The sequence below is a fragment of the Curcuma longa genome, chromosome 6 (genome assembly GCF_044706935.1).
Source record: "Curcuma longa cultivar G26 ecotype Majalengka, Jawa Barat chromosome 6, ITB_CL_G26_1.1, whole genome shotgun sequence".
Lineage (NCBI taxonomy): Eukaryota > Viridiplantae > Streptophyta > Magnoliopsida > Zingiberales > Zingiberaceae > Curcuma > Curcuma longa.
The window spans coordinates 10251855-10264398 of record NC_133866.1 but is presented as its reverse complement, the minus strand read 5'-3'; the positions used below and the strand labels follow the sequence as shown (position 1 = coordinate 10264398).

Here is a 12544-nt window from a genome sequence, read left to right as displayed (position 1 = left end):
AAATACACATAATAAGCCTAATTAAAATTTAAATTAAAAACTAAATTAAAATTTAAAACTCAATTAAAATTAACTTAAATTCTAACTAAATTTAAAATTCAAAGCATTTGAGGGATGTATACTTTAAGGCTTAAATTAAACACCATGAGAGATTTGAGTGGAGTGAATTGTATAAAGGGGTGAGGGTTAATAATTTAGACGGGCATGACGTTAGATGTGGTCAAAGTTAGGGGAACTAATTGATTGGTGTTGGAATTTAGTTGATTGGTGGCTTAAAAAATTACACCTTAGATGTATAAGGGGTTTGCGATTTTATTGGGTGTGTATTAGTCAATTGACCGCCAAAGTATCAATATCCAATGTATTTTTGGATTTTGTGATTTGCTTAATCAATTGGTTATTGGGGATTAGCTGGTTGGTGGTTCAATACCAATCAATAGACCAAGTTAGATCTGATTGGGGTATTTTGGTTAAATTTATCAAATGATGGCTCAAACCATGACAAATGAATAAAAGAATTTTTTCAATCGATTGGTCTAGTTGACCAAGGTTTGTTTGGAAATAAATAAAAAATTATGCAATCAACTAATCTAGTCGACTGTGGTTCATTTGAAGAACAAAAAGTTTCAAGTTGACTAGTGTAGTCAACTAAGTAATAATCAGTTGACTGATACAACAATTACCAATTCAAATATAAAAGATAGAAGTTCCAATGTCAAGATTTGAATAATATTCAATTGATTAGTTGATTCATGACTAATGATCAATCTATCGATAATTGTCACATCAGCAAATTGTAAGATTCAAAATGAAGGTCATAAAAGGGGCTCAAGTGGCTACAAGATCACATATTAATCTAGTGCAAAACAATACCCAAACCCCGCCTCTACAAGAGCTTAAGTGTAGACTCTTCTATTATTTTTACGGCTTGTATTTGTTGTTGTAAAAGGTTTCTTCACCTCCAATTAATCGTAGAGGACAAAGATAGTGGAATTCAAGGTTAATCCATCTGACGGATCATAAACCTAAAAGGCTCCAAATTTGGGGGAAAGGAACATGGATAAATTCAAGGGATCACTAGGAGTATAATGATGAAAATTTAGAATAAATGTAAGCTCTTTAAAGTCATCAATGACTTTTGATAAAAAAAAATACATTGATGATCTTAAATGACTTGATTTTTTTAGAAAAAAAATAGATAGATTCAGGGAGTCATTAAAAGTGTAACTCTATTTATGACATAATTTTGAGATCTTTAGTTTCACCAAACACTTCTGATTAAGGGTTATCAAATACTTTCAATGCAAAGTAATTGATGACCCTAAAGAATTTCACATCTAAAAAAAAATAATATGAACGAATTCAGAAGACCATCAGACGTTAAATGATATAAATTTAAAATAAATCTGGATGTATATATTCAAGAAATCACTAAAACTACAACAATATCAATTTGACATTAATCTAAGATTTTTATATCATCAATGATTTCAAATAAAAGTACTTAGTGAAATAATTAGGTTTTTTTGCCTTGGGTCGATTCAATTTAAGCAAAAAAATTACTTTTTTTTTTCTATTTTGATATCAAGCAGCAATGAATAAAAGAAGAGTATTTTTAAAAAGAAATAAGTTCTTTGCTAAAAAAATATAAAACGGTGTGCAGTTCGATGACAAAAACTTAAAGAAATAGGAAAATATGTACAATTATTTAAGAAACACAGAACACGGGTAAAATGAAGTTATAATTTTAATATCATATATAAATTGCACGGAGAGAGAAAAAATTACTAATTTTATTGTTGAAGTATAAAACATATATTATCAAATGATAATTATAACTATTAAAAAATAACGTGACTAATTATAGTATTAGATAATATTGTAAATTTTTATAGATTGAAATTAATTGATATATGTATGATATTTTTAAGTCTTAATTTTATTTTAATTTTATAAGTTACATTGCCAAAAAAATCTCTCCTTTTAAAAAAAAACATTGCAGGAAAAGCTATAGAACTAGAATCACTGAAACAAAGGCTCCCTGACACTAACGAAGCTATTGAGAATCTCAAAAAAAACACACAATTCTTCATCATAGCAAGCGCATGATGGAAATTTTAATCACATTATGGAAACATTGGATGAAATTGCAAATGAGCCCCTATGATTGGTGAAGGATCCAAAAAGACACCCATATCCCGTGACATATGAATCAATTTTACTTTTATTGAACCATGTCAGCCTTGGCTTGGCTTGGCTTGGCTCCTATGACAGAGCAACGCATTCAAGTCTTTAAATATAAAGGCATCAACAATAGAAGCATGAATGTAGATGATATATGTAATAAAACATTTATAAATACATTAAGGAATAAAATAAAATAAAATGATAAAGAAAACTAGTATTACCTTAAAATGATATATAACACATATAAATGATATAACCTTTGTTTAGCCTCAATAAATGTATATGATATATGTAATAATATTTTATTAAAAGGAATTGCTCATCATATGAGCTATGCCTTAAAATAATTTAATACAAATCCCCACTCCTTGCAAATCCAGCCATCCAATCATGATATACTAAAAAATGGTAGCAACTGTACTGCTATAATTTTTTAAGTTGCGGTATTCAAATAGATGATGTTATGATATCAAGGTTGGAAGATTACCCAATCCGATGTGATTTAAGATACATAAACTAACAGATTCATTCTCAAAAGTTGGATAAACGCAAGAGAGACAAAAAGGATTGAACAAAAACCTTTCTGCATAGTGCCAGCAATAATATAGCCATTCTAAAGCAGTAGCAAGAAATCCTATCACAAACCTTTACAATTTACCACATATTATCAAAAATAACTTGACATCCTAAACCAACAAGCTCTAAAACTAGAAAAATAAATAGAACACGATGATTAAGAAAAAGGAAAAACTGATACAGATTTTCTTATTGTTTGACAAACCTGAGGTACAATAACCTTTTATATCATACATACATATTATCCTAAATTTTTCTTGCATTTTTTGGTAGAAATAAACAGAGAAGAAAAATAAAGGCTAACTTAAAAATCCACCTGATGAAGCAGAACAACGTACAATGACTAAATAATTAGGGTAAGTTGAAGTTTTGGCCGGTTCGGTTGTGGCTCGACTACCTCCATATGAATTCTCACCGTCTGCAGGATGCCGTAAGTTATTTTTGTCCTAGCCTTGGTCACTTTTTGATGTGCCTCATCCACCACCCAATCGCTACTTCCGTTATCCCCTTTAGCCACCAAGTAGACCGGTCCCTCTATCCCAAACCTGAAAAACATGACAATTTGCAATCAACATTTTCACAAATATTTGTTGCATGCCAATGTCATAGAAGCAGTATCAATACCAACATGATTGAGAGGAAAAATGAACACATAAAGCAATTCCATTTCCAACATGCACATGCAGTATGCTAACCATAAGCATTGTCCATCCACTCCTGGCTATTGAAATCCATGGACGTTGCATGGGGGTCGTCAGCCCACATATTTGAAGTATTGTGGATGTGAAAGCATATGCAGTCATGCAATGTTAAATCAAAATATATAAAAAGGAAAAAAATATCAATATAATTAAACAATATTAACATTTAAGTTAAAATAGGGCACTTTATAGTAATGGTCATTTGTTTCAAATATTATGGTTTCCAAGAATATCTTTTCCTCATATTGCAGTCTTTGGCACAATGCGAAATTGTAATCAACTGAACATATCATGTTGCCAAATGAAAAATGAGGTTTTCCGGGGTAACACCATTCTACCCACCTGTCCACTCTTTCTATGAATGCCACCCCAATCTATCACGAACCCATCCCCTCCCACCCACATAGCTGCAACCTCCGGTGTCACCAGTCAGCCTCCATGCCTCAACGTCCATCAATGTTGACACCTTAGCTAGCCCTAGCCACCCTCTACTCAAATGAGCACCCCCTCAAGCCAATCCACCCCGTCTACCTCCTCTTTGGCTTCAGTAGTTACATTGTGAAGCGGCATGCACAGGAGCTCGAGCTTGAGCAAACAACCTAAGCGGTTAGGGATTGACACCATGGGGGGCACGATCAATTCATGCCATTACAAATGATCGCAGTGAGGATCAACATGCAGCAACTCCACGGACAAGCAACTGCTGGTGGTGCAAGCAGACAATCAAGGAATGGAAGGGAAATATTTTTCTTTGTACAGAGCCAAACAAGGGGGAAAATCTCATAAAATATTTTACATAATATGTTCTTTTTTGAAGAAATGAATCTTATGAGCAAATATAAATGTCTAATGCATAAATTATTGTCCTGCATATGATGCATTTTGGTTAAGATATATGACACATGATATCAAAAGATGAAAGGATAATAATACTAAAAATAGTATAACATATAGCATATGTATTGGTGCATTTTTTGGTCAAGATAAATAATGACACTAGATATCAACAAGATGCAAGGATAATAATAGCGAAAATATTAATGGAACATACTTGGGAACAAAAACTATAAATCCATTTGATTTGATCTTCAATATCCTAGCCTCAGTGTCCATTGGCCTGCAAAATAAAGTGTAAACTAGAAAACATGAAGATTTTAAAAGAAATGATAAAAAGATTCAGACAAAAAACTTTACCGATTCCTGAAGAATATAACTGTGTGAAGTTCAACTGAGGCTCGGCTTGCCATCTGAGCATTTCGATGTCGATAATTCAAATCTATAAAATACAAATTATAAATCAAAAATAAAAAATAAAAGGATTGTACACAAGGCGACATGATCTTAGAAGACTACAAAGGGCATTCAAAATTGAGACAAGGAATGAAAGCACATGTTAAGACATGCAATCATGAAAATGTATAAATCTTGAAAACAAAATTAAAAAAAAAAAAGCTATCCACTATAGAAAGAAGCAAACAAAATAGAGAAGAACCACTAGAAGAACGACAAAAAACAGAAAAAGAAGACAACAAAATAGATAGATAGAACATTATAAGCATAAAGATGCAGTGAAAAAAGCAAAGGCACAATATACTTGGGATCTTAAATTTATCCATGAACCTCCTAGGTTTGAAAAATACCTAGAATCAAGGTTCAAAGTTTCGAGCCATGATAGAGTTTCAATTTTTGGCTGAAACAAAATTATTTTGGTATCGTGCCGATGTTTTGATGCATGACACCAAAAATTGATTTGAGTTGAAAAAAGAAAGAAATGAAACATAGGAAGGAGACATTATTTATGTCGAGCATAGTTTTAAATCTTATACTGTACCGAGTGAAACAGTCGAAATATATCATTCTGATAAATTATCAAAATTTGCTACCACTCAGCACAGATAATAGTCTTCCTTTGCTTCGTCTCCTTCCTTCAACCTCCAATTTGTCACCAACACCATGAATTGAGCTGTTGGCACAACACCGAAATAGTATCTTTTCAATCAAAGACTGAAATAGTATCTTTTCAATCAAAGACCAAAACTACAACACGGTTTGAGATTTGGAACTTTAATGCCGAATAATATTGAATTTCGGTGATTTACTAGAACCATATGTTTCGACCATTTTACACAATACAGTACAAGATTTCAAACCATGCCTAGAACTCTATTAAACTGTTACACTTGTCATGGCACAACAAATATTGTTGAAATTTATCTTTGAGCCACATCATACTAAAACCTGAATCAGGTCTTGCTTGGTTACTAGTGGGATTGAAGAGAGACCTGAATCAGGTGATATAGCCTGCTAAGACAGGTAGAACACCAATTCTATCTGATCTAATTAAAAGTTATATGTCTTCTGCTCGCATGAGGGCATACTAAAACCTGCAAAAGATTTCCTATTTATTTTCTCACAAGTTCACCACCCATCAACTCACTACTTACTATCTAATCACCTAAGAAATCCACATCAACATTTAGGAGCTTTGCCACAAGTCGAAGGGTTCAAACATTTTCATTACAACAAACCAAGAAGTCTAGACAGAGCCAAGCTGCAATCATTGAAAGTTATATGACCTCAGTAAATATCTCATAACAAGGAAATGATTGTTGAGTAATGGGGAAAAGTTAGGGAGTCCAATCCAAGATTTCTTATGTTTTTTATTCATCAATGTAGAATTACACTTTAAAATCTGTAATATTTACTAGTTACATCAAGCCCTTCAACATAACACTCCCCTTAAACTGGCTCAAACAAATCTTTTACACCCCAATGCGAGTTATTCTGTGGATTGGTATGAATTTTTTACAAATGTAATTTTTTTTTTAAGTATAGCTATTTTTGGACTATTAATAGCATATGTTTTATATGGGTATGTTTATTCATTGTTCCAGAACTTGGGAATTCATTAATTCATTTATAAAAGGAGGTCCTAAAAGAATTTCTTAGACAAAATAAAAAATAGAATATACAATTGTGGTTATATAGATATATTTTTTTATACTATAGTTTTTACCTTGGGTATAAGGGGGTTAACCAAACTAACTCAATTTTTTGATAGAATTATAATTGATGAAATTATCAATGGGGTTGTTGCAAGTTTATTTATAGGGGAAGGAGTGTCTTTCTATTTTTTTAATTTTTCTTTTTGATTCAGTCATAAAAAAAACCTATCAATATTGATCCCAAGCCCGAATAAAAAAAGGTAAGGGTTGTGTGTTAGATTGTCAACCAGCGACGTGGACTTTCAAGTAAATATTCAATGAATGGATACATCAAACTATTGTGTTAATACTTGGATGTTCTCGATAAAAAACACATTGCAAGATCCGATTGTAACATTTTGGCAAAGACCACTACATCTTCATGAGAACTTAGTATAATATTAAATATGCAAGAGTTCTCACACTATAGATTGGGTAATAACAAATATTATAGAAAATTTAATTGAGTAAGATTTGGAATATAGAATTAGGAACACTCACTGATAAAGCAAAGAAAGTAGTAAATACGATGATTAAGAGAAGAATTAATATTTTTTGTGTATAAGAAACAAAATGAGTAAAAGAGAAAACAAAGATAATAAAGAATTCAAATTTTAAGTAATAGTATACAGGAAGGAGTAAAATAAAAAATAGAGTAAATATTATTATCAATAGTTCACTAAAGGATGAAGTAGTAGTAGTAGTTTAAAAGGAGATAAAATTATAATTTTCAATATAGTGGTGGCAAAAAAATTATTAATGTAATTAATATATATGTACCTCAAGTAAGATTAGATAAACATGTCAAATTTAAATTTTGGGATGGCCTAGATCCTCGTATTATAAAATATTCCGTCAATTGAAATGATTTTAATAGGAAATCTAAATGAACATGTAGGAGAGAAAAATAAAAAATATAATAGGATGTAAGAGGTTATGAGTTTGAAACAAGAAATAAAGAAAATTTATATTGGATTTTACTATAACATATGACCTTAAACTAGCCAATACATTTAAAAAAGAAAAAGAAAAACACATGATCACATTCAAAAATGAAATTAATAAATCGCAAATTGACTTTCTTATAGTTAAGAAGAATGATAGAAAGATTTATAAAGATTCCAAGATCATCCCTTGAGAAAACTTATGTGTGTGATTCACACACAAATTTGAAGTCTTATTTTGCATTTGTTTCCAACATTACATGAGCATATTTGCATTAACCTTTAGCATTTCATTTATTTTCATCTTTTTAGTTCAGGAGATTTACTCTTTTGCATTTTATGTTGACAAGATATGGAGCATATTTGTATTAACCTTTAGCATTTCATTCATTTTCATCTTTTTAGTTCAGGAGATTTACTCTTTTGCATTTTATGTTGACAAGATATGGAGATCTTGGCAATTGGACAAATTTAGAGGTGGAAAGCCTTATTTCAGCACCTTACACGGCCTACTCGTTGCCTCTACCATGACCGCGTACCACACTTGGAAGCAAAGCGTTCATCGGAGCAACAACGAAGATTCCAACACCGAACACGGCCTGATCGTATCACCTAAACAGTCATGTCCACCACTGCGTAGTGGACCATATCAGCCAGGTAACCACATGGTCTAGCCATGTTCTCCAACACAGTTGTAGCACATGTGGCTGTTTTCCCCCTAAATATTTGGAATCGATTAAAGACTAAGCAAACTTCAAAAGCTATTAAAAGGGATAACGGGGTGTCAGCTAAAAGGAAATCAAAGAATCTGGAGGCTTGTGATAGAAACCCTCATTAAGAGAGTCGTCTTTAAGGATCGAAGATTATTCCGCCGCCAAAAAGCACATGGAGGGTTTTCAAAGACATCGAGATTGTCTACAAACTGAGTTCCTTCTATACTTCCCTTTTATTTCTAGTTGTAGAAGGATTATTCTAAATATTTGTGGCTTGTAACTTGATCGCTATGGAGTAGCCTCTCTAATTCTAGAATTAGGGAGTAACTTGATATTTGTTTAACGAAATAATGTATTGATCGTCTTTTATTAATGATACGTGTGATTTTTTATTGGTTCTAGTTCGTTTTCTCTCTATCTATCTATGTTGTTGGATTCAAGTTATATAGTAATCTCGTCGGGATAGGGTGAAGGGTGAACCCTAACCCAAAATCAAGATATATAAATATACGATTGGATCCATAGAGAATAAGATGCGGACCTAACAGTGAACCCTAATCTCCGACCTATAGAACTGACTTGAGAGTTCATCTTACGAAGGGTAGTATCCAATAGATCTAGGGCTCTCATGATAAGAATTTCCCTAAGAAAGCATCTCCTAGTACAACTACCACGAAAGTAGTCAACTCTTCGAAGGCTTTCACGATCTATTATAGAACTTAAAGGATGTATCCTAATTCACTTTATAAGTTACAATTGGAACGAACACATCGGTGTTTTCTTACTTTTCTTCTCATAGACACATTCGATTATCCTTGGACAAATCCCTTCAACATAACCATACGTTGAAATAGAAGCAATGCATTCATCAACAATCATTATAGTGAAATTGAAATACTAGGATTGATTTCCGAATCAGCTTTCTCACCATTTTTGTTTGATCACTTTTGGTTCTCTTTCCACGATACACCTTTTCTTGATTGTCTAGATAATCCGCTTTGCGAATAATTTGGTACTCAATAATATACTTCCAGTGGACGATATTTTTATTACTTGACAACACCATGCACTTGCAGTACGACCTACATCAAGTTTTTAATGTCGTCGTCGGGACTGTACCTTTGTTGATGTTAGTATTTTTGCGATTTAGTTAATTTAGATATTTTTCTTTCTTTTTCCTTTTTATTGTGATTTCTCATTTCTTTCTCTTGTAGGTGGATGAGTTCTTTCTTTTATGCGAAGATCTAATAGATCGGACATTAGTCTGTATTTAGACCCTGAGATAGAAAGAACCTGTCGTGCAAGAAGAAAACTCCAAAGACAGAAGCTAAATCAACACCAACCATGGCTGCAACAACAAAAGTCATCTTCTAAAAGACTACGCCGCACCTAGTGTAAGGGGATTGAGGTCTAACATCATAAGACCTCCGATAGAGACAAACAATTTTAAGATAAAGCCATCACTGATTTTTATTGTCCATCCACACTAATTTAGAGGCTCACCCACTGACGACCAGAATCAACATCTACAGGTATTTCTAGAAATTTATGAAACTTTAAAAATTAATGACACTTCTACAAATGGTATCAGATTGTGACTGTTCCCTTTCTCGTTGAGGGACACAGCAAGAGCTTGGCTACATTCCTTACCCTCAGAGAGCATCATGATACGGGATCAAGTGGAGCAACGGTTTCTCGACAAATACTTCCCTCCTAGCAAGACCGCACACCTTAAAAATCAAATCACGAGTTTTTCACAAAAGGGCGGAATATTTGTTTGAGACGTGGGATAGATTCAAGGTACTTCAATAATGCCCTCATCACGGATTGAAAAAATAATTAATCATCCACACATTCTACAATAAAATCACCTACGCTGCTAGTGTTTCATTAGACTCAACTGCTGGAAGAGCCTTGATGAACAAGATGTTAGATGAAACCTACGACATTATTGAGAACGTGGCATTGAATCACCATCAATGGGCTTACGAAAGAGGTGACCCTGGAAGGAGTGCGGGTAAGTATGCGATAAGTGCTTTAGAACTTATTTTTGCAAAGATGGATGCTCTGTCAAAAAGGTTTGATTCTCTTAATGTTATTGTTGTGAACGTTGTTAACATTTTCTTGCAAGATTTGTGGTTCATCAAGGCACACAACTGTGAATTGTCAAGCACTTTCACAAGGAGATCAAATAGAGAAAGTGCATGTAATCAACAACTACAACTAGAGGTAAAACAACCATATTCCAACACTCACAATCCTAATTGAAGAAATCATCTAAACTTCTACAGAAACTACCAAGAGCATAATGGGTAAGGAAATTACAGAGCACCACCAGGTTTCAACAAACACAAAAGTCTAACTTGAAAACTAAGCTAGACAACTTCATCTCCGCTCAGGCCAAGCAGAATGATTAGTTCAAGAAACTACACCACGATATACGAGAAGTGCTCAGATAAATGTTAGGTAAGTTAAACACTTTATTTAATCATACTAAAATGTTGGAAACCCAAATTGTATAGGTTGTGAGTACCTCTTCAAGAATAGCAAAGAGATTTCCCAGACAACCAAAGATGAATCAAGTGGAACATTGCAACGCCCTTACCTTAAAGTGCAGTAAAACTTTGAATGGCCCAAGGGAAAGCAATAAAATTGAAGGTACCATTGACGAAGATGAAATAATCCGCACATCACTTATTAGAGAGTGCACAAAAGGAACCGAAGAGACAATTGAAGAGCCTAAAGCCAAAGCACCATTGAGGACGTTTATTCCCTCAACGATTGACCAAGGAGAAATTAGACGAACAATTCAGCCAATTCCTAGAAAACATCAAAAAGCTTATTGTGAACATACCCTTCCTCGACGTCTTACAACAAATGCCGACATATTCGAAGTTCTTAGAAGATATTCTTTCGCACCGGGGGAAAAAACCAAAATAAATGCCGACATATTCGAAGTTCTTACAACAAATGCCAACAAATGCCAACATATTCGACGAAGGAGTGCAGCACATTAATCCAAAATAAATCGCCTCTTATACGCAAGGATCTAAGTAGTTTCTCTATCCCATGCACAATTGATGAGACTAACATCAATAGGATTTTTTGTGATCTTAGAGCTAGCATAAGTCGCATGCCTCTCTATTTGTAAAAAACTTGATTTAGGTGATTTAAAATTGACAACCATAGCCCTACAACTTAAAGATCATTCCGTAAATACCCACTTGGTATTCTAAAGGATGTGCAGATGAAGGTGGGAAAATTTGTGATGTTTATCGATTTTGTGATTTTGGAGATGAATGAAGACATTCAGATCCCTATCATTTTAGAGAGGTCTTTCTTAACCACCGTCGAAATCATAATAGATGTTAAGAACTGCTCTCTTTGACGGTTGATGAGGACAAGATTAAATTGGATTTATCTAAAGCCATTAACCGATTCCTATTAAGAATGTATGTTGTCGAGTAGATTGTTTGTAGGTACAAGAACCCCGAGAACATCCAACGAGTTGATCCGGTAAAGAAGGGGAGCATTGATGAAGGAATTGACGAGGGAAAGCTAGACAAATACATCATCCCATTGCGAGCAAAGAAGCAACTCCAAAGTAAGTTTGTCCAGAAAGGAGGGAAACACAACCCCCTCAAACCGAAGGCTCCAAGTTGAGATTTACAAGGGTCAAGCTTGCGACCTAAAACAAACTCTTCTTGGGAGTCAACCCAAATCTCTCTCATTTTTCCTTTGAATTTTTCTTTTATTTCCTTTTTTTCTCTATTTTATTTTCAGCACTAGAAAGTTCCACAAGCTAGCCGTGGCAACCACCACGCCCGTGGGGGACACTCCAAGAAGCACAAGGAGCACGTAGCAACCGCCACAGGCATGCCAAACTTTCCAGAGGAAAACACGGCCTGGCCATGTTCTCCAACATACCCGAATCAAGACAAAAATACAATCCAGATCGCAATTTTGCGAGCAAAAGATGAAAGTTGTAGAGATGAGAATGTTAAGATAGATGTGCGAACATACAAAGATAGACAGAATAAGAAATTAAATATTAGAAAGAAAGTTGGGATCGTACATATTGAGGAAAAACTTAGGAAAACACATTCAAGATGATACAGACATGTATGTAGGCATCCAATAGATGCACCAGTTAGGCGATATGAAATTATGACAAATGTATACATCAAACAAGGAATAAGAAGACCCAAAAAAACTAAGTTAGCAACAATAAAACAAGATAAACTTATTTAAATATAAATGATAATATATAAGAAAGTTCAATGGCGTAGAAGCATCCATATAGTCGACCTCACCTAATGGGATAAGACTTGGTTGTTGTTGTATTCGGTCATAAATACACTATATAGAAATTTTCTTTTTTTAATGAATTCATCCATCTTTTTCTTTTTTATATGACGAAAATATATTATGAAACTAAA

At 33.6% G+C, this 12544-nt stretch overlaps 1 protein-coding gene and 1 non-coding gene across 2 annotated transcripts in view; both read right to left on the bottom strand.

Annotated features, from left to right (window-relative positions):
* Window positions 1-2920: 2920 nt before the first annotated feature.
* The window catches only part of LOC141830832 (exosome complex exonuclease RRP44 homolog A), a 28935-nt gene continuing 19311 nt past the window's right edge, over window positions 2921-12544 (bottom strand). The window contains exons 22-24 of the mRNA XM_074718274.1: window positions 4659-4740; window positions 4516-4581; window positions 2921-3308 (exon numbers count right to left, since the gene is read on the bottom strand). Coding sequence (XP_074574375.1) covers window positions 3107-3308; window positions 4516-4581; window positions 4659-4740 — 350 coding nt within the window. The 3' untranslated portion in view covers window positions 2921-3106. The remainder of the gene's footprint in view (window positions 3309-4515; window positions 4582-4658; window positions 4741-12544) is intronic.
* Window positions 9833-9934, bottom strand: LOC141831284 (small nucleolar RNA R71). Its single transcript, XR_012602029.1, has one exon. It is a non-coding gene; the product is annotated as a small nucleolar RNA R71 (small nucleolar RNA).